General features: G+C 39.6%; 1 protein-coding gene across 28 annotated transcripts; it reads right to left on the reverse strand.

The window, feature by feature from the left end:
* Window positions 1-6,174: 6,174 nt before the first annotated feature.
* Window positions 6,175-20,975, reverse strand: LOC103711161 (uncharacterized). 28 transcript variants are annotated; one of them, XM_088710065.1, is made up of 30 exons: window positions 20,200-20,463; window positions 19,961-20,118; window positions 16,591-16,767; window positions 16,390-16,494; window positions 16,141-16,314; window positions 15,909-16,034; window positions 15,418-15,555; window positions 15,180-15,308; window positions 14,944-15,072; window positions 14,701-14,829; window positions 14,460-14,588; window positions 14,232-14,360; window positions 14,003-14,128; window positions 13,719-13,928; window positions 13,573-13,644; window positions 13,259-13,396; window positions 13,033-13,158; window positions 12,751-12,957; window positions 12,605-12,676; window positions 12,291-12,428; window positions 12,074-12,190; window positions 11,781-11,990; window positions 11,635-11,706; window positions 11,519-11,554; window positions 11,250-11,357; window positions 10,741-11,115; window positions 9,253-9,525; window positions 8,100-8,495; window positions 7,502-7,745; window positions 6,175-7,404 (listed from the first exon to the last, which is right to left on the reverse strand). In XM_088710065.1, exons 2-30 carry the CDS (start codon window positions 20,037-20,039, stop codon window positions 6,774-6,776), a joined length of 4,995 nt encoding a protein of 1,664 aa, XP_088566191.1. In that variant the 5' UTR covers window positions 20,040-20,118; window positions 20,200-20,463; the 3' UTR covers window positions 6,175-6,773. The 28 variants fall into 28 exon arrangements, with proteins under 28 accessions (XP_088566191.1, XP_088566236.1, XP_088566228.1 ...); XM_088710110.1 differs by having other exon boundaries at window positions 7,502-7,739; window positions 8,100-8,411; window positions 19,961-20,707; XM_088710102.1 differs by having other exon boundaries at window positions 8,100-8,411; window positions 19,961-20,707.
* Between the last annotated feature and the right edge of the window lie 1,944 nt (window positions 20,976-22,919).

The raw sequence follows: 22,919 nt of genomic DNA on the forward strand, positions 1-22,919 counted from the left end.
GCTCCTACGTCCACTCCCCAAGCCTCACTTGGAAATTCACTATAACCCCTCGGATTACAGCCAGTTGTTTTACAAGCTCACAACCTAACTTGTTGTTTTACGAGATCACAACGAACTCGGTCGATTTTCCCAGGCTCACCGACTAAAACCACTCGATTGTTTTTTCGGGATCACAATCAAACCCTTACATCGTTGGTTTCAACCTAGGCTCACCAACAAACCTTTACACCCTTGATTCAATCCCCTGATTGAATCAAGTAAGGAACAAATGGTTTGAACAAAGACAAACAGAAAAATAAAGCTTCTAAACAAGCAGATATTCAGCGATATAAATAACAGAGAAGTTAAGAGCCCTCAAACAAATTTATGAAGATGTAGAGGAGGGCTTCTCGAACTCGGGGTCTCCTCTTGAATGTCTTGAAGACTTGAAGACTGAAGGAGACTTCTTTAATGCTGGGAAGAGTTGGTTGGATGGAGTTAATGCCCCTCTTTCTTCTTTTCCGTGTATGCTCGTTGAAATCAAATGGTAGCTAGAGATTTCTTGTTATCTTTGAAAGGAATATCACTTCTCTACCTTGCTACAGTTCTCTGTGGCTATTTAAGCCATTTTCCACGGAAACTAGCCGTTAGACACAATCTTCTAGCCGTTCTGCACATTCTGCACATCCTGACAATGTTTCCGTTGGGATCGGAGTCGACTCGCGCGATCTGGAGTCGACTCGGCTGCAGCAGGAGTCGACTCATGCTTTTCTGGAGTCGGCTCGGCAACTGTTCCGGATTTGAATTAAAATGCTCTTCTCGACTGCGAGTCGACTCGACTTAACCCGGAGTCGACTCCCCAAAGTCTGGAGCTGACCTGGCACTTTTGGAGTCGACTCATTCCAAGGAATCCATAGATGTATTCTTCAACTTTGCTCACTCGAGTCAACTCAGAAATTCTGGGAGTCGACTCGGCGCTCAGAGTCCGAACTCCTGATCTTCTGTCTTTTGACTCGTGCCGTCCTGGAGTCGACTCGAACTGTTTCGGAGTCGACTCGGCTCTCAGTATCCGAAAAACAGTCTTCTGTCTTTTTGGGGTAGCGCTGCCTTGGAGTCGACTCGAACTGTCTTGGAGTCGACTCGCCTCTCAGAGACGAAAATACTGTCTTCTGTCTTTTTGGGGTCGTGCTGTCTTGAAGTCGACTCGGACTTTGCGGGAGTCGACTCGGCTCTCAGTGTCCGAAAGTTGCTCTCTGACTTTTGCCTTGTATCACACTGGGAGTCGACTCTCGCTTCCTTTGGAGTCGACCTGCCAACCATCGGAGTCGACTCGAGTTCCTCAGGAGTCGACTCGGCTCTCAGGGTCCAAAATAACTTTTCTGTCTTTCTGTCTGTAACTCCCTGGAGTCGACTCGTACTACCCTGGAGTCGACTCGGCAGTATCGGAGTCGACTCGCGCTCTTCAGGAGTCGACTCGTTGACAGGTTTTGAGTTGGATCTTTCTATTCGTCTGTCTGTTCTCAGTCGGAGTCGACTCGTAATGTACAGGAGTCGACTCGAGCCTGTGCCAGTGCTTCTGATACGCTTGGAGTCGACTCGTAATCTCCCGGAGTCGACTCGAGTCTCAGACTTTAGTTCAAATTGACTTCTTAACTTATCCAAAATGTCTTGAACCAAATCTAGAGACACTTAACCATAAATTTACAAGAATTTCACTGAAACACTAGATTGAATTCATTAGTAAACATAAGATATACTCAAATGCTTTGAGCTCATCAAAATCAAATAGGGTTATAATCAATCACTCCACACATTATATCTTCTCCTTTATATTGATGATATCATTCTCACTAACAATAATAACATTTCTCTTCGCAAGCTCATTATTGAACTTACTAATTCATTTAAGATGAAGGATATGGGCTCCTTGTCATATTCTTAGCATTCAAGTGGACCGGTCAACTGATGGAATTTTTCTACATCAATCCAAATACATCTTAGACTTGTTACAACACACCAACATGCTTGAATGCAAACCATGTTCAAGTCCTTGCTCTATTGAAAAGCTGGGCTACATGTGTGAGGACCCGTGCAGGCGTGTATTTAGTCCCATATCAGTTATTCGCTAGATAGATCTTGAGTACATATACAGGATCAAGGAACCCAAATAATACTTTCCGACTAACCTTTTTGGGTGAGGTACTAGGTTATTACAAATGGTATTAGAGCGAACCTATGTGGACTAGGAGACACTGCAGCACGGATCCATTGGGGCTGACCACGGACCGATCGTAGTGTTTATGATTAGATTTGAATAGATTTGAACCCTTAGCCAGACGAGGACGTCAGGGCTTGAATGAGGGGAGTATGTGAGGATCCATGCGGGCATGTGTTTAGTCCCACATCGGTTATTCGCTGGGTAGATCTTGGATACTTATACATGATCAAGAAATCCAAATAATATCTTCTGGTTAGTCATTTTTGGTGAGATCTTAAGTTGTTACAATATGGATAGCCCTCCTCTTGATGGTTCTTCATTTTATCAGAGTATTGTTAAAGCCTTCCAATATGTAACCTTAACATGACCAGATATTACTTTCTCAATCAATCAGGTTTGTCAGTTTTTACAACATCCAATAGAGGCTCATATGGTAGCAGTCAAACGCATTCTTCGATTTCTCAAAGGCACCATCACTTTGGGGATTTAACTATGACCAGGCTTATTAAATTTCGTTGCTTACTTGGATGCAGATTGGGCTAGCAGCCATATTGATAGACACTCTACAAGTAGTTTTTGTATTTTTCTCGGACCTAACCCTATTTTTTGGATTACTAAAAAGCAAACAACAGTTACTCGATCATCTACTAAAGCGAAGTATCGACACCTTGCCCAAACTGTTGCTGAACTACAATGGTTATATTCTCTCATTGTGAATTGCATATTCCTCTCCACTCTGTTCCTTTAATATGGTGTGACAACATTTCTGCCACCTCTCTCACCTTCAATCCAGTTTTCCATGCAAGAACTAAACACATCAAGATCGACTATCACTGTGTCCGAGAATTGGTGGTTGTAAGCTTTTGGATGTCAAATTCATCTCTTTTGTAGACCAAGTTGCTAACATCTTCACTAAAAGTCTTCACTCCAACCATGTTCGGTTTTTACAGTCCAAGCTTCACATTCAACTGAATGCTCAGCTTGAGGGAGGATAATAACATACCTTAAATTTTCTCCATTCAAATTTAATTTTTGAATTCAAATTATTGTTGCAATCTTCTTATTATTTCTCTTTTATTTTCTCTCTATTCAATTTTGAATTTGAATTGCTGCGGTAATTTTTTTCCTAATTTTTTTTCTATAATCATTCTTGTATATCCTATATATATTCAATACAAACTCAAAGAAATTCCAACAAATCAAGTGGGATTTTAGCCATGTTTCTTTCATCCATGGCTGAATTCATTTTATTAACATAACATCTTTTAGCGAGTCCAGCTGCACTTTAGTCTCCTGTTTGACTTGTTGCTTATGGGGGAAAAAAAATAAAAAAGGTTGGAGTGTGGTTTCTCATACAAAATAGAGTGGTGGTTGTGTGGCCTCAATCTTTGGACCAGTGACGTAGCCAGTTACTATCAGGAAAGACTCTATGTTCCTCCACCATCACGCTCTTCCCTTGAATTCGAAAGCGAACGGAAATTGAATAGGATCATCAATTCGTCAGCTCTCATGAGAAACCTCTCTCTCTCTTTTAAGGCTCTTCTGCCTCTTTTCTGTCGCAACGTACAATGCGTTAATAATATTGCACAGCCTCTGTTTGGCGAGGCAGGTGGCTGGCAGAAACATAACGAGCAATGACTGGCTGGGATTGAATAAGAGTTTACAGTCCAGGTAAGGTCAGTAAGTTCAGATTGAACCATCCAATACGGGTGTAACATTATATACTCTATCCATCAAGTATATAATCTCAGGATTCCTCCAATATTGAGCATCGATACTGAGGTATCAGCATAGAGTCCGATACCATGATTACAAACTTATACAAACTTTAATCCAGATGTTTGTCATAGAAATAAATATATTCTAGATGATAGTTAAAACTTCCGTTAGAACTACTGCTTTTACTAGTGTTTTGAGGGAACTTTGTAGCTACTAGTATTAATGCGTGAAGTCGTTAGTGCCGATGTAGACTTCCAGCTGGGTAATAGAAGGCACCTCTCTGATTGCATTCCACCAAACTGTTAACTGCACCATGAACGAGTCCTCCCTCTGAAAGAAACCCTCGGGTGCATCTTTTCATATCCAACTCTTTATGAATGAAATATAAGGACACTATGAAGTTTAGAATGTTGTGAACGGCTACTTTTTACACCACCCTATGCCGAAGTTTTTTCGTATAAAGCCATTTATCTTGAGTTGAGACAGCCTCATGTGCATCATTTCATTGGCCTAATAATATTTCAGAATTTGGATTTCTTTATGCTTGTGCAGACTCCATTTCAAAAGAACATAGTTTAAATATCACTTTTTACTGCGCTCAGACAATTTTCTTCTGTTTGCTCATCTTTTATCTGTTTTCTTCAATCTCTATAAGAATTTATTGCATATTTACCCCTTTTTTGTAAGGATAGTTTAGAATTCAATTGCAATAAAGAATGCAATCAAGGTCCTACGTACTGCTTCCAAGTGTAGCATGCTCCCTTGAAGTAGCTGTCCCTACCATTAACAAGGTAAAAATAGGTTGGTCTTGCCTAATTGCAGACTGTGTACCTAACGAGTTGGGACAACATACAAGTATCCCCGTAGATATTTGTATCAGTAAGTGTGTATTAAAATCACACCAATGGAAGTCATTTGCCTGGCCCCGTGTATCACGATTGCACACTGGGTTGGGGTAAACCCATGCCCATGCGAACTGGGGCTTGCCATAGGAGCAAGTGGAGGTCCTGGTTAGGGTCTTGGATAACATCTCCAAATATTTGTATTTGGTAATTATATCATGGGTAGATTTATCTGCCTTGGTCTTTCAAAATAAATAAATAACTAGGTGCAACAAAAACATGAACAAAAGAAAGGAATACTGTCCTAAAACTTGATTTAGGGTGCAAATACAAGACATCATTTATGAGAGAAGATATCATTTCATAAAAACATTTGTTCAGAAAGAATACATATTCGAGTGCAGTATTTTTCGAAGACATTAAGGATCCTTCAAAAGGAATCAATTTGCTCTCAAAAAACAGCACAGCAATTTTTCTTTCTCCCTCATCACATTGTTTCCTTTGATTTTAAACAACATCTAGCGATACCTGAGTCTTAATGTTCCACGATGCTACAGAAAAACACTAATATATGTTTTTATCATTTTAAAATTAAAATCCGCCAAACACTTCATAAAAGATTAAAATGAAAACAAAAAAACACAAGAAGTTTGTTGTTCAAGTCAAAATCATGAGGCAATACCCACAAATCAAGAAACAAAAGCACAAGAGAAAATGACGCAGGTTTGCATGAAGTATGAACCATGACTTGATACAAAAACCCTTCAAATGTTTTAGACAACTTAACGCTAGCTTTGCCTAATGGACCCAGAGGTGCAGCCAGCCAAATCCAACGACTCGCATTAATATAATTCATTATTATCTCTTTGGTTTTTATTAGTTAGTTAAACATCTTATTCCACGTACGCAGCCTCTTGCAAATTGCTCTCTGCAGCAAATCTGTGCTTAATGTTGAACCAATCATCAAGCAATCAATGACCTATGGGCAAGCAGTTGAGCAAACGCATGACATCCATGTGGGAGCGTTTTAATCATTTAAAACAGTTATAAGTATTCTACAAAAATTGTGGTTGTGTCCCTCCAAGCTTTTGCACAACAAGAAGACCAATATAAGCATCGGAGATAATGGAGTTTTGGTCAGGCAGAGAGCCAAAAAGCTTGTCTAGAGCAACCCCAGCCAGAAGACTCAGGTCTGATCATGGAGGACAGGCTTACATGATAGCAGTCTTACACTCTGCAGAAACAAAAAAGGGGTAGAAAAAGAAAAGGTTTCTTGTGGGGATCATGGTTTAATACAAGCAGCCTCCATGTTGGCGAGTCTAATAATCAAATACTTTGTAGCCAATCAGTCTCTGCAACTAAAGAAAAAGATGAGAACGATTCACAGGAGCAGCAGCAGAGAGCATGGCATTAAGATTATTGGAAATCTGAACAGCATTATCGAGCAGAAATCCAAGGTTACAAGGATTGTATAGCAAGAATAAGAAATTACACATGGCAATAATGACAATTGAATGGATTAATCTGAAGAGAGCTAAACTTACAGAAGAGTCAAAAACAGTTCTTTGATTGGAGTAGCGGTTTCATTTCAATTCCAACTATGGAAGGATTCTCGTTAACCAAAAATTCAGAACTCCTATCAGGAGAAGCAAAACTGCAAAAATAATGTCATAGGCATTGGACAATCATTGGAATAACCAATGAAGCTTCTTTGAGAATAGCAACTTCATTAGTCAGAATTTCATTTATGCCCAAAAGAACAACCCTTCTTGCTTCAATCATGTTTTATTTCAAGAGGATGAGCTGCAAAATATCCCAATCTTCCATCCCCACTAAGAACTTTTTCAATTTCTTAGGGATTCCTGCTTCACTTTTGCTGTATAAGAGCCTTCTGAACCTTCTTGGACTCCTTGAACCTCACTTGCCTTACAGCATGGTGAGCTGCCATGCTGATTATGTTGATTGACAACGGATCTCTTCAGCAGATGAAAGGGGACCAAGTATTCCTGCAGCCACTAATCACCATTCTCCAAACCTGTGCCAACTTTCCTACGCTCGCTTGCACTTCCTGATGACAAGCCTCTCGCTCTATGCCAAGATTGCCAGCTTCTACTTGTTCTAAGAGGGCCCGACCTTGAATACCTCCGGAAAGATCCAGAAACATCCCTTGTAAACCTCGCTGAAGTACTGAATATATCGGATGCTGATATCACCCTCTCCAGCTCCAGATCCAACACTGTACTGATCCTTTCTTCTGTATCCTGTGTAGATATCTCCTCCTGGCTGAAGCTTCCTGATCCTCTATATTCATTGCCCTCATTGCAGACCAATTTTAAGGCTTGAACTACCTCGCCCATAAATGGACGCTGATCTACTTCAGGCTGAACGCACATTGAAGCAATGGCTGCTACCTTTGCGACTCTATCAAATGGAATGGTGCCAAGAGATGGATCTACGATAGTCTCCAATCCATCCTTACTAGTAAGAAGTGGACGAGCCCATGTCACTAAATTTTCTTGCCCTGGAGGTCGCAGCATGTCCACTGGCTTCCTTCCTGTTAGGAGCTCGAGGAGGACAACACCATAGCTGTAAACATCGCTCTTGACAAGGAGATGCCCCGTCATTGCATATTCTGGAGCTACATAACTTTAAAAAAAAAAAAAAGAGCACATTTTTTTATCATTTACAGCATCACATTGAGTTATAAGCAAAAAGATAATAATTATAGTTTAGAGTTATATACCCGAAAGTTCCCATGACGCGTGTTGAAATGTGCCCATTTCCCTCATCTAGAGCTGTTCTGGCCAGGCCAAAATCAGACACTTTGGGAGTGAGGTCGTCTTCCAACAAGATGTTGCTGGCTTTGAAATCACGATGTATGACACGAGGGCTTGAATCTTCATGCAGATATGCTAGACCTCGAGCAGCACCAAGCGCAATCTTCAGCCTGGCATTCCAATCAAGTGGAGCACTTTGCTTGTCTGCTCCTGTGTAGAAAACACAGTTCAAATCATTTCTTAAAAGCAGCTTGAAATTAATACAAGGAACATAATTAAAACAGCATGATGCAACTAATGTATAAATTTTCATCAACCTAAGCCTGAACTAGTAAACTCTGTACCGGCAAAAAGGCCGAAGATTAAGCCACAAAGCAAACTTTATGATGTTTAAACAACTCAAGAGACTGAGTAACTGGAAGCATTTAGACAGTGACGTAGTCAACAATGGAGTTGCTGGTCGAAATAAATGTGCATTATGGATGGTATTTCATGAATTGACTGAATTGTTAAGCAAAAATATGCAGAGCCAAGTAACGTTCAGGGACTAGTACCAGTACTTACCATAAAGATGAGATTCCACGCTACCATTTGGAACAAGTTCATAGACCAGACAGCGGATATGCTCCTCTGTGCATATACCAATCAACTTTACCAAGTTTCTGTGATGCAAGCGGCTCAGCATCTCAACCTCGGCCAAGAATTCTCGGCTACCCTGCTGATCATCTCTCTTGAGCACCTTGATGGCCACTCTTCTTGTATCTTCAAGAGTACCTTCATACACGCGTCCGAAACCACCTTCACCAATAATTCTTGAATCATTAAATTTGCTTGTAGCTCTTTCCATCTCAGCTAGGCTGAATGTTTTTGCTGATCCTGCACATGTTGCAATGCTAGAGTTGAAGGATGCTGAGGCAGAACCGGGCCTACTTCCAGGTCTTGTAGGTACACCCCCTGCAACTTTTTTGACACATCAAAAAGGAGATATTACACTATAAAAATTACACATTGGGGGGAAAAATCTTCTAATTCCTCAAAAAGGAGTTCTTAAAGGATCAAACCAAGGTTCACAATATCAGTTTCAGTACCCGTACTGGCACCATATTGGTATAGTGTTGGATGGGTTGGTTTGGTGGTCCTCTAGGTACACCACCCATATAGAGTACCATTTTGGTACAGGTATGGTACAGTTTGCCCCATACGGGATGGTAGACACTGGTATGGTGAACCTTAAAACAAGCAAAACAAGAGTTCCTCCCCCTACTTCAAATGTGAGCTATGCAAACTTCTCTCATATTATCAAACAACACATGAAAGGCTAAGTTTTATTGTTTGAAAGAAGAAAAAAAAGTGCACCTACAGATTTGTCCTTTCCAACGGCAACCATGGTCTATACTAGATGCTAAAAATGAATTTATGCTTTTCACATTAATCAAAGGTGCTTTTAGAAACTCCTTTTATTAACATGAGCGAGACCATTTTTCTGAATCTGGGGATACACCAGGAGCCGTATAAATATTCCATGTTGAACTTTTTATTCTATTATTACCAGTTATCAAGTTGCTAAAGTTTGTACATACAAAATAAACTGGATTAGTAAGTGGAACATAATAATGACTAGAACAATGTTATTTAGATTTGAAGATGTGTCAGTTTATTATGGTCCTTCCTAATAAATTCTGAAAAAATCACAATCAGACAAATATAATAGGAATACCTGATGCCTTTGAAAATGGAGGTAGTGACATCTGTGGGGTTATTATTGGCAAATGAGAAAGTTCTCTATGTTTCAACAAGAAAACCCATGCCGCTCCAGCACATAATACCAATGCTATAACAGCTGAAAGAACTATGATAGCTATCACAGTGCCATTTTGTTTTTGCTTTTGCTTTCTGACATCAGCTGCAAGAGGATGTATCGTCCTATTATTGTCATTACCATAAGCCCCATTATCACTTCCAGGTGCCATAGGTGGTGATGGAGGAAGCCCTGCATATATAATATTTTTAAAAAAAATCAAGACAAATCGAGCAAGACAGGAGTCAAAGTGTGCACTACCAGAAACAAACTTTCAACAGAATATCAATATGATTTCTCTCCATGCATCATGTAAGTAATGGATGCTTTGAACTCTTAAACTTCCATTTAACTGGCCATGTCCATGACATTTCATTAGCCAAAACATCATATCAATGAGAGATCCTAAACCTCCATGCTTTTCCAATTCATCAACAAAACAGCATGTTACCTTTTCTGTATTCTAAATAAAAGGGTACCATAGCAAGGGATCCACACCTAATCACAGTACGGATCAGCAATATATCTGTTCAAGACTTCTTCTATCAAATGCAAACTCCGAAATGCCTCAGTTTGTGAGGCTCTAGGTCAAGGTTTGCCATCTCAATACTGGACCATGCCGGTACAATGTTGGTATACTTGGTATATAGGGGTTGGTTCAGCGTACTAGACTAGTTGGTTCAGCGTACTAGACTAGTTGGTTCAGCGTACACGCCGGTATGAGGCCATACGTGCCGGTATGAGGACATATGGCGTATCAATAAAACAAACCTTGCTCCAGGTCATTCTTCTTAACATCTCTCACTCTCAATACTGTAACTGATCCCATCATAAATAAAAAAAACTCCACCTAGTTTAGTTCATGTTTTGAGAGAGAGAAGCAAACCTTTTCAATGGTGGGAGTTTATTTTTCAAAATAACATTAATAAATTCGGGAATCATAACCATCCATACTACCTCTGACATCCATCACACATGCCACACTCCAAAGTGCCTCATTGTCTGAAAGACACCAATTCATGAGGCTCCACCACCCCATAGCTATTACTATATCAGACATATAAACCTTGTGTAGTTCGATTCTTGCCCTTACAAGAGAAGCGTGCCTTGCAAAACTAGGAGTTTATATATCGAAATATATGATAATAACATATGCTTAATCATGCCTCTTACATGCATCACACATGCCAAGGATGTTATAAGAATAACACATTCTTAGATCCTATCTTTTTTTAAGATGCTAACAGTCAGTATTTTGGGCCAGTTAGTGGATGGTTCAAATCACCCATCAAAAACAATAATGGAAGAAATAAGGGGCTACTCCATCTTACACTATGCACTTTGCATGGGCAACATAAAAAATGCATTGACTAACATGAGGAATATCACTGAAACAATTATTCTAACCTGGATAGATAACATATAATACATCATAATCCCCAAAAAATGAGGGGTTTATGAAAACCTGCTTGTCCCAGAACTTCTCATAGACTGAAAATGCTGTAGTGCTATCGAATTTGCCTCCGAGAGGCACCAGGTCAATGAGCACAATAGTTTTGTCATATTCCTCAGTCGTAGCATTTGCTCCCATGATGCGGACCTGACTTTGTTTCATGAAAACCCCAGATGCAATTTCTTGGGCAAGCTCAGAGACTAAAGGGAAGAATGTGAATAGTGCAATGCTTAGACGAAGTCCAACTCTTATCGGCATCACACAAGCACATGATGATCCTGGAGGGCTACTTGTAAAAGGCTCTGGGCAAGATAACGGGGTTGTACAGTCTGCAGACAAACCAAATAAATAGTGATTGTAATTGTATATTCAGCTAGACTTGGAGAATCTTAGAACAATGCAATGGGAATATCACAGAATTTGACAACAACATATTGATAAAATAATGATACTCCATACCTACCTTGATTAGGTGGTGGAGGTGGTAATGAATGGAAAGGTTGAAGTTGTGATGCCCTTGGCTTTCCAGAGGCAGACGCAGAAGGAGAAAGTACAGGAGATTGAATAGGCCCTGTAGGAATGAGCACAATCAAAAACCAATGACGACTAGTATTATGAAAAAGGAGAAACATGTGTCAGAACAAGAGTGACAATTAAAAGCACTTAAATACACGTTTATTTTGGGTAGATGGGAACATTAGTGATGGGGAAGGCGTAGGGTTCCTTCATTACCTGCTGAATGAAAAGGAGCTTGGGAAACTGAAGGGCCTGAAGAAAAAGAAAGCGGGTCAAGAGTTAAAGAAATAATATACCTGTATAATCTATATGTTATTTAATAAGGTTCCAACCTTGAAGATAAGGTGGTGGAGCATGATGCTCTCGACTATGCTTTGGGAGTACTGTTGGAGAATGTGAAGGAGCTGGAGAAAACACCTGCCTCTTATTAAAACTCAATGAGGGGTCAATGTAACATTTTCAGGTATATTATTCCAACCTGGATTACGGGATTGTGGAGAAGGAGCAGATGCAGGGCTTCCAGTTCTTTGCCTAGCCGTTGGCTGGTGAAATGAAACTACAGGTGCTGGTGCAGGGCTGTGAAATATTCTTTGTACTGGAGGTTGGGGATGTGAAGCGAAAGGAGAATGTACTGGATATGAGGGTCTACCAGACTCATGTGGAGCAGGGCTTATAACAGGAAAAGAGCCTGTAGAATAGATTAGACATTGGATTAGTATTTCTAATTTCTCATTCAAGCATTCGAACATTTTTCATGGAGGATATAAGTACCTTTTGTGTGCGAATAATTTTTGGGGGATAAAGGACTGGATATATCTTTTGGTGGTGCAGGAACTGGCATGCTATATCTCCCATAGTTGGCAGGAGGTGTGGCGGGTGCTGGAGAAACTGCACATCATATGTTGCCATAAATGCACGATAAGCACATAAAGATCAGTCACGGAATTAGTATGTTTATCATTTCAACATTCTTCACTAAGAAGAGTACTTTTTGGATGTGCATGCTTTATAGGGGATGAATGTCTAGGCGGTGGAGGTGGTAATGAATGGAAAGGTTGAAGCTGTGGTGCTCGTGGCTTTCCTGAGGCAGATGTCGAAGGAGAAAGTACAGGAGATTGAACAGGCCCTGTAGGAATGAGCATGATCAAAAACCAATAACAAGTAGTATTATAAGGAAGGAGAAACATGTATTAGAATAAGAGTAGCAATTAGATGCACTTTAGTGGAAATTTATTTTGAGTAGATGGTAACATTATTGATGGGGAAGGTGTAAGTCTATATGTTATTTAGTAAGGTTACAACCTTGAATATAGGGTAGTGGAGCATGATGCTCTCGATTATGCTTTGGGAGTACTGCTGGAGGATTTGAAGAAGCTGGAAAAAACACCTGCCTGTTATTAAAACTCAATGAGGGGTCAATATAATATTTTCAAGTATATTATTCCTACCTGGATTACGGGATTGTGGAGGAGCAGATGAAGGGCTTCCGGTTCTTTGCCTACCTATCGGCTGGCGAAATGAAACTACAGGTGCTGGTGCAGGGCTGCGAAATATTCTTTGTATTGGAGGTTGGGGATGTGAAGCGAAAGGAGAATGTACTGAATATGAGGGTCTACCAGCCTCATGTGGAGCAGGGCTTATAACAGGAAAAGAGCCTGTAGAAAAGAATAGACATTGGATTAGTGTTTATAATTTCCCATTCAAACATTTTTCATGGAGAATATAAGTACCTTTTGTGTGCGAATAATTTTTGGGGATTAAAGGACTGGATATATCTTTTGGTGGTGCAGGAACTGGCATGCCATATCTCCCATAGTTGGCAGGAGGTGTCGCGGGTGCTGGAGAAACAGCAGGCTCTGCACATCATATGTTGCCATAAATGCACTATAAGCACATAAAGATCAGTCACGGAATTGGTATGTTTATCATTTCAACATTTGTCACTAAGAAGAATACTTTTTGGATGTGCATGGTTTTTAGGGGATGAATGTCTAGGCGGTGGAGGTGGTAATGAATGGAAAGGTTGAAGTTGTGGTGCCCGTGGCTTTCCTGAGGTAGATGCCAAAGGAGAAAGTACAGGAGATTGGACAGGCCCTGTAGGAATGAGCATGATCAAAAACCAATAACAAGTAGTATTATAAGAAAGGAGAAACATGTATTAGAATAAGAGTAGCAATCAGATGCACTTAAGTATAAATTTATTTTGAGTAGATGGGTACATTATTGACAGGAAAGGTGTTAGTCTATATGTTATTTAATAAGGTTACAACCTTGGATATAGGGTAGTGGAGCATGATGCTCTCTATTATGCTTTGGGAGTACTGCTGGAGGATTTGAAGAAGCTGGAAAAAACACCTGTCTCTTATTAAAACTCAATGAGGGATCAATATAACATTTTCAGGTATATTATTCCAACCTGGATTACGGGATTGTGGAGAAGGAGCAGATGCAGGGCTTCCGGTTCTTTGCCTAGTTGTCAGCTGGCGAAATGAAACTACAGGTGCTGGTGCAGTGCTGTGAAATATTCTTTGCACTGGAGGTTGGGGATGTGAAGCGAAAGGAGAATCTATTGAATATGAGGGTCTACCAGCCTCATGTGGAGCAGGGCTTATAACAGGAAAAGAGCCTGTAGAAAAGATTAGACATTGGATTAGTATTTATAACTTCTCATTCAAACATTTTCATGGAGGATATAAGTACCATTTTTGTGCGAATAATTTTGGGGGGATAAAGGGCTGGATATATCTTTTGGCGGTACAGGAACTGGCATGCCATATCTCCCATAGTTAGCAGGAGGTGTGGTGGGTGCTGGAGAAACAGCAGGCCCTGCACATCATATGTTGCCATAAATGCACTATCAGCGTGTAAAGATCAATCACAGAATCAGTATGTTTATCATTTCAACATTCTTCACTAAGGAGAAAAGTACTTTTTGGATGTGAATAGTTTACAGGGGACAAATGTCTAGAAAATTCCTTTGGAGGTGCAGCAACCGGCATGCCATGCCCATTCTGAGGGGTTCCAGGAGAAGTAATTGATGTAGGAGAAATAGTAGACACTGAACATCATAGAATGTGCACGATCAATACATAAAAGATCCATCATGACAGTGGTCCTCTTCTTCTGACATCTTGTTTTTCACTGAGAAGAAGAATACCTTTGGGGAGTGAATGATTTACAGGGGACAAATGGCTGGATGATTCTGTTGACGGTGCAGCAACTGGCCTGTCATACCTATTCCCACGGTTGGCTGGAGAAGTGATTGATGTTGGAGAAATAGTAGGCCCTGCACATCATATTTTGCCATAAGTGCAAAATGAATCTAAAGAACATCAGTCATGGACTTTGTCTGTTTCACTCTCATTCCAATATCTTTCACTAAAGGGAAGAATGAATACCTTTTGGATGTGAATAATTTACGGGAGATAAATGGCTGGATGATTCTGTTGGAGTTGCAGCAACTGGCATGCCATGCCTGTTCTCATGGTTGGCCGGAGAAGTGATTGAAGTCGGAGAAATGGCAGGCCCTGTACATCATAAATCGCCACAAATGCGCAATGAATGTAAGGAAGATAAGTCATGGGCCTAGTCTGTTTAATTTTCTCATTCCAATATGTTTCACTAAAAAGAAGAAGGAATACCTTTTGGATGTGAATAGTTTACAGGGTATAAATTGCTGGATGAATCTGTTGGAGGTACAGCAACCGGCATGCGATACCTATTTCCATGATTAGCAGGAGAAGTGATTGATGTTGGAGAAACAGCAGGCACTGGACATCATATATTGCCGCAAATGAATATAGAGAAGATCAGTCATGGATTTAGTCTGTTTAGCTATCTCATTCCAGTATCTTTCGCTAAAAAGAAGAATGGATACCTTTTGTATGTGAATAAGTTAGAGGGGATAAATGCCTAGTTGATTCCTTTGGGGGTGTAGCAACTGGCATGCTGTATCCATGCCCATGGATGGTAGGAAAAGTAATTGATGTTGGAGAAACAGCAGGTCCTACACAAAATATATTGCCACAAATGCATGATCAACTTCAAAAAGACCAGACTTGGAATTAGTCACTTATATTTCAGATCCAGTATTTTTCTGCTAAGGAGAAAAATACCTTCAGGGAATGGATATGGCACATCATTTGCTGGTGTCAAATGATTGGATAATTCCTTTGGTGGTGCAGCAGTAGGTGTGCCATATCCATTCCCATGAATGACAGGAAAAGAAATTGATTTGGGAGGAACATCTTGCCCTGCACATCATTCGTCACCATAAATGCATGATCAACTAAACTTAAAAGAACTATAAGCCACGTAACAGTCCAAGTTAACATGATACATTAAGCAAGAAATCCTGAAGGACCACTGAGATGCCAACAGAACATAGGTCATCTGGCTGGCTGGTTGGCTGGGAGGAGGAGGAGGAAGAAGAGAGTGTAAAACAGCTAAAATGCTTACACTTGAAATTTGTAGTAGGAGGATAGTAGGTGATTCAAGTGGAAATTTTCTTGGAGATAGTGAAACTTGTGCAGTAACATATATATCAGATTCATAAAAAATTGTCATTCATTGGCAACCAAGTGAATGTGTTATTAATTAGCCTTACCTTGTGTATGTGGTACTGGAACTGGAGAATTACTATTGGTTGCTTTTTCATGAACCCCAGCCTCAGGCACTCCCATTCCAGCATGTGATAGTGGAGGGCTCATATAGGATGGAGAAGGATCATGATCTGTAGAATGTAATTAAAAATCTGAATTCACTAATTCCGAGAACATTGTGGGAATAATTTATTGATGGAAATTTACCTTCCCAAACCGAAAAAGTTGGTGATATACCTTGTATAGATGGAGATATTATTACTGGTCCGTGTTTCGTAGTTACATGTTCAGGTGGAGCACTAGGCTGCATGAATGGTATCACTGCTGGGGTGGAAGGTGGTAAAACCTCAGGCGAAGGTGGCAAAACCTCAGGCTTAGGTGGCATTATCACTGGGGGATGCAAGACAGCTCCTAGTATATAAGATTAACAGTTTAGCAAATTGTTTCAAGGAGAAACTCAATACATGATGAGTACAACAAGGCTACCTTCAGGGACCATTATTTGACTATGTGCATATTCACTTTGTGATTTTGGAAGATATGCAGGAGTAGGTCCTTTCTCTTTGACATGTACAAGTGCAGGCGATATGTCTGAAGGGAATAGATGAAACCCAGCATGAGAACAAAAGCACTTATATCCAATGTTATTATGTGGGAACTCAAATCAACTCAATCATAAATTTTAACCTGTACTTGGTGGTTCAAGCTGTGAAGGAATGGATGGAGCCAGCATGCTTGAGAGCTGAAGCTTCGTGTCCATGTCATTGGGTGGAGGCCCAGATGTTGCTGATAGCAGTGTTCTGTGAGCCCATGGATGTACATGTGATGGTTTTGGTAGTTGCTGTACAAAATTTGAAATTGGACCTATAAAAGAAGTGTTAGTGTAAGCTCATAGCCATGCCGTGAAGGTAGACTAAAGTGTACTTCTAAACAATACAAATCAGACATATAGAGCCAACCATTTCCCATAATGTCACATGAAGTTGTTGTTAGAGCACTCACAGGGGAAACAGATCATATGCTACTCAAATATGCATGTCATTGTAATTCTGAACAATGTTCGGAATACAATAAATGGTTAATCCACATTAGATGCAACTGCTACTAATTTAAGAAAAATTTGGTATTCATCTATATGATAAATTTTAAGTATCCAAAGATAGGATCACTGACCAGAACCACTTTAGATTTCTTTTATTTTTCTTCACCCTGGTTTTTGTTTTCTTTTTCTTTGTTTTTGGTGGGGGGACAGGTGGGAGCTTCAGTAGCTCTAATTATTGAAGCAGCAACTTAGCGAAGATGAAAGATAAACATATGCAGACTAAGAGCTTTCGTTTCCATATTAAATCAAAAGACCAAGAATTTCTAAAATATAGCTCCTAGTTCTCCATAGTCTTTTTTCTCTATCTTTATCTTTCATCTTTTTTTAAAATTTATTTTCGATATGTGGTTTCACTTATTTATCTCATCATCTCATCACCTCGAAATGTGCATTTAGCATAACAGTAAGTAAGTTGGTGTGATTTAAAATATCAACTTAATTTTAGCATATTCATGCTGTAGTCATAAATTTCAATGAATAATAACTAAAAGTGATGCTATCCACTCTAGGAAGGAAAATAATAAATAAAAAGGTCTCATAGTATCAAAGAAATTAAAGGTCTATGCTTTGAAGTTTTAAATTCCATCGCTTGCTGCTTGCTTCTATTTGCCCTCACATAGGCATCTCTCTCTAAGGGATATATGTGTATTAAAGGATGCAGAGATATGAAAGCATTAGAAAAGTCACATACACAGCCAATTGAAAAAGGCCACTATTAGCACGATGTTAGCTTCTTCTCCAGATACAGACATATCTCCATAAAAACTTGTTGTCTATTGTCAGAATTAACAACTAAAAAGAAATCCTTGATAAAGCAGAGCATAACACAAACTGCAGGACATTCTGTTAAAATAACTGACATTATATAGCAAAATTTGCAGCATGTTCTCAATACATCTAGTCATTAAAGTTCTGCATTAAGCCTATTAATTAAAGTGACAGAAAATTGAAAGACAGCGAAGATATTTTGCTTCCAATTTAAAGTGTAATGAGATAACTGTGTGATGTGGTGAGGAATGCTAGATCTACTAGATCTACATTTTCTTGTGAAGTTGGAAGCCTAGACAAGGTGTGTACGCAACTAATTCACTTTGTAAGGGGACCTTGCATAATAGCTCATATAACTTGCCAACACTTGGTGCATGCAACATATAGTAATGGGCTATATGTTTTTTAACATCCCATGTAGAATATATTTATCTGCACAACCACGTAGATATAGTGAACCAGGTAATCCAATTGACTGTGGAACAATGATTTCATTTCTTTTCATATAGTCTGGAGATTAACCGTTGCATAGCATATAAGAGCATTCTTCTTTTAATGGTAATAGAGGAGTTGGATTTATCTAGTGAAACCAAGAACATTAATCATATCCATGAAGAAAGGGTTGGTATGTAAATGAAACATTCGTAAGATCTTTGCTGGTCAAAGACCTCATACAACATCTTATCTGTCATAAAGATCGTTTCTCTACCCATTTGACCTTTGCAACTCCTCTGCTGCCTTCCCCAAACACCATGACAAACGATCAACCAAGTCATATATTTTTTCTGGATATATCAGATTATAACTTTCGATGATAAAAGCATCATCTAAGCATAGTTTTCTTGATGGAAAGGATGGGCCATCTAGAGCAAGTCTGGATAAAGTGAATGCAGTTCAATGAGGTTTAGGATTAAATCTAGAAAATTTGAAACAGTTTCTTCCAAAAACAAAGCTTGCAGATGAATTGTCTTAAAATCGTGTAGATGTCTTGACAATTTTAATAACATGTTCTCTAAGAGTCTAAGAACTATCTAAAGAAAAATGTTTTCTGCTCTTTCAAACTATATGAGAAACTCAAATCACATAACTACCTCCTTTCTTTGCCTATATAAATTCGAATAAAAAATCATCAAGAAAAGTTCCCTTAGCTCTAACCTGAGTTTTACAATCCATCACTTCCTCAACTCCAAATTAGAAAGGGAGGTAGCAGCAAGAAAAAGAAGAGTGAAAAACCCTCACAATTAAGTTATATCACATTCGCGCAATGTTTTTTTTCCCAAAAAGAAAAACATGACCCTGTCCAGTATTTCATCTAGAGTGAGCAAAGAAAGATATTATCACATATGCCATTCTTGATATTAAGAATTTCACTTTGTTTACCAAAAACAATTTTAGTATCATTTTTTTATGGTCAGAGAAGGAGCTTTCACGCAAAAGAACAAAATGGAGCTTGCAAACACCAAGAAGAACAAAATCTAAAATGGTAATAAGAGACCATTTGCCACGAAGTTTTTCACTTGAAATGGTTAATGATCAACCTATTCTAACTCAGGTACCTATCTTACCTTCCTCGAAGAATCAATGCTGGAAAAAAAAAACAACAAAAAGTGACCTATATAGGGAATATTTTTGCACCATACCACATGAAAAACGTCATGGAATATAAGAAATGTATGAAAGTATAGAAGAAAGATCAGATGGCAAAAGCATCATTAAGCATACTTCTCTTGATGGAAAAAATGGGCCCTTTAGAGCAAGTCTGGATACTAGGTGAATGCAATTCAATGAAATTTAGGATTAAATCTAGAAAATTTGAACCATTTTCTTCTGAAAACAAAGCTTTCAGAATAATTGTCTCAAATTTCTGTAGATGTCTTGATGACTTTAATAACATGTTCTCTTCGAATAAAAGAACATTCTAAAGCAAATAGTTTTTTGTTGCTTCTTCTAATTTTTTTTTGCCCGCATAGATTCGAATCAAAAATCATCAAGAAACTCTCTCTAAGCCGTAACCTGAACTTTACAAAACATCTGTCCCTTTCCCGGATTCAAATGAGAAAGGGAGATGGCAGCAAGACAAAAGAAGGAGGAAATCCTCCCAAGTTTTGCTTGTTTTCATAAATAATATCACAGGTAAAGCATTCAAAACATATAATTTTCAAACACTTCTGCTATGAATTGTTTTACCTATCGATCCATGGATGACCAGAAGAACAACCACGACGCAGAGAACCCATGGGCGAGGAGTCTTTCGCCATCGCCCCATCCTACCGCTTCCCTCTCACTCATAACACAAACCCTAGATCGAATCGCTCAACAAAAGCTCCTCGTACCCACCTCTACGCCTTCCTCCACTCCAAAAAACCCATATCAGATGAAACACAGAACCCGGAGAACCTAGAAAAGGACAGAGCCGAAGTACCCACCAGGAGTAAGATATGGGCAACGCCAAAGACGACAGATTTAAGCAAAACCATGTCGGAAAGTAGCGATCTTGATATAAAAGAACAGCACGAGACAGCAGAGAAAACGATCAAACGTTTTTCAGAGGAAATCCCCATGCCAAGAAAGGATGGCTTCCGTTGCCATGATGAACAAAAACCTAAAAAGATATCTCTTTAGAGAGAGAGAGAGAGAGAGATGCGCAGAGGACAGTATGGTATAGCTCCACCGCCAGTCTTTGGTGAATTGGAGGAAAAGGTTCTGAAGAGGAATAAAGAAAAACAAGCGCAAGGCCTTTAGACTTTGGCTGAGGGTTCCAAGCTGGCTTTCTTTAGTGGGGAGAGGCCAAATCCTACACCCTTCTCTCACACTAGATTCTTCATATCTATCTCAGTCTTCAACCAATAAAGGTGGATGTTTGGGTGGAGGAAAGGTCTTAAATCAAGATTCAAGGCTATCAGGTGGGCTTTATTAAATGGTGAGGGACCAACCTTTGCACCCTTTGGCTTCCATTAGATTCTCAATTCCTTGCTCCCACTTCCCATCTTAAACTGTCATTATGGAGTGTGGGACTAAACTGGGGCTAGGGGAGATGGTTTGGGGTGGTCAGAAGAGGCAATGGTTTGTGGAATCATTAGCTGTTTGACAGGCTGATCTTGGAAGTTTAAGCTGTGGACTGCTCTTGGCTTTGTTTAATGAGGGCTTCTTGGTTGCTTGTGGTGGGGTGCAGTAGAAATTGCATTAGTTTAAGTGGATTCTCAGCTGATGTGCCAGTTTGCACCGTCTCTTGGGTAGATCATTGATGGACAGGCTGAAACAGATGGTTTGCAAGGACAAATTGTTCTTTTGTTTCATTTTATTTTGTTTTTTTTGGCAGCAAGGCAATTTGGCTCGATTAGGTCATGATGCACCTAATTTAACCATTGCACTTCTTTTGTATTTATCTCCTGACTCAAGTCACAAGTGGAATCAGGTAGAAGGCTTCATTTGTCATTCTTTTGAATACCTCGAAATAATCAGATGATACTGTGCTTATGGATGTTGTTATCTATTGGCATCAAGATGTTCTAAAGTATGGCATTAGTTCTCTCTTTTTCAGCCTCTGAAAATCAGAATTTTCTGTTAGAAATTAGGGAAACAAACATATACAAGTGCATACAAAGATGAATATCAAGGCAATGAAGATGGTAGCAAAATGAATAAGTTGGTGATTGCTCATGAATTCTTCATCATTTTGTGGACTAATAACCAGATCATTCTGCTGATCAAACTTTTGATGGTAAGTAGAGAATATTATGTTAGTACTTGGAGTACATGATGCAGGCTTTGACAGTCCCGCTACAGGACATCATTCAAGATCCTCCTTCCTCTCTCTAATAACACCCAACATTTTATGAAGAGGTTGTGTAGTCCCCATCGCATTTGACTAGCACCCAGAAAACTTCCACATTGGGACCACCACTCCAAGGAAAGATGAGCCAGAGAATCCAATGGCTAAAGCTAAAGCATGGCAAATACCGGTAGAGAAATTATACCCTGCACCATGTGCACGACATCAGCAGTGCACCACATCAATGGTGCACCAAAGACGCATGATGCATGGGGTTCACATAAACCAAACACGTGATTAACATGGTGCACCGCCATATGGTTATAATTTCTCGAATCCAATCAATAGGCACTTTCTGTTTGTTTGGCTGGTCAGAGAGGTGAAGCTAATTCAAAGCTATAGATACAGAGTCAAGCAAGCAATTGAAAGCTTCTGCAAGTGGGCTCGGCACTTAAAGTTTTGCCGGGCCCCCCCGCACCAAGGCTAGTGGCCGGGGATGTAGTCTGAGTCAATTCAAACATCGGAGATCTCAATGGCATCCATGGTGGCATCCTTCAGATTGTGACTAGTACGACGCACTTGTCACGAAATTTATCCATTAGCATTGATCTTATCTTAGAAGTAGCACCACTAAATCTCATGCTCTACACGTAACTCCTTAATCTGCCATCAAGTATCAGTGTAGTTAGATTTCCTTGGCAATGTTACCAAGAATTAGATGATATATGCTATCTATATATTAATTTGGATGCAGGTACTTTGATTTACGAGAAATTATTGTCTACACTAGCATGCATGGCCACATAGTGCATGCGGCATAGGCAATGATTTCTCTAGATTTATAGTTGGGTCTTGAGATTGACATTTGATACTTGATGTCCTCCGAGTCAAGTTAGCATGTAAAAAATTGCTATCAATACTCCAATCTCTCTTTGGTGTCACTTTAGATGGATACATGAAACTTTTCATTGTGGGGTATTACCATGAGCTCCTTCATTGAGAGGAATATGATGGATGGATAGGCCAGTCTTGCTGATCTATCAATGGTGAACTATTCTGGTTTTGTCTGAAGCGTGCAGAAGCCATCCAGTGTTATTTATATGTAAACATCAAGAAGGCCCCACACTGCATGTGATCTATGTTTCCTGCCAGGCACCACAGAACTAAGCATCCCTTTCGCACTTCATTCAATTGTCCAATAGTCACAGTGCCTGCCTCTTGGCCCCACTGTGACTTTTTTTTTATTATTTTTTTTTTCATCATACAATGCGTGTACGAATACACTCAATAAAATCGGAGAATACAAACTCACAAAGTGTCCGAGACAGTTCCTTCTCTTTTAACTAGAAGGTATATTCTGAATAATTAGCCATG

This window comes from Phoenix dactylifera, chromosome 1 (assembly GCF_051530095.1).
Source record: "Phoenix dactylifera cultivar Ajwa chromosome 1, Ajwa_hap1_PhDact_Kaust_v1.1, whole genome shotgun sequence".
Classification (NCBI taxonomy): Eukaryota; Viridiplantae; Streptophyta; class Magnoliopsida; order Arecales; family Arecaceae; genus Phoenix; species Phoenix dactylifera.

Coding starts and splice junctions, on each gene's coding strand:
- LOC103711161 (XM_088710062.1), bottom strand. CDS start 20,039: ATGGGGCGATGGCGAAAGACTCCTCGCCCATGGGTTCTCTGCGTCGTG. Junction 16,315..16,389: donor TCAAATAATGGTCCCTGAAG/GTAGCCTTGTTG, acceptor CTTATATACTAG/GAGCTGTCTTGCATCCCCCA. Junction 12,429..12,604: donor TCCACTACCCTATATTCAAG/GTTGTAACCTTA, acceptor TCATTCCTACAG/GGCCTGTTCAATCTCCTGTA.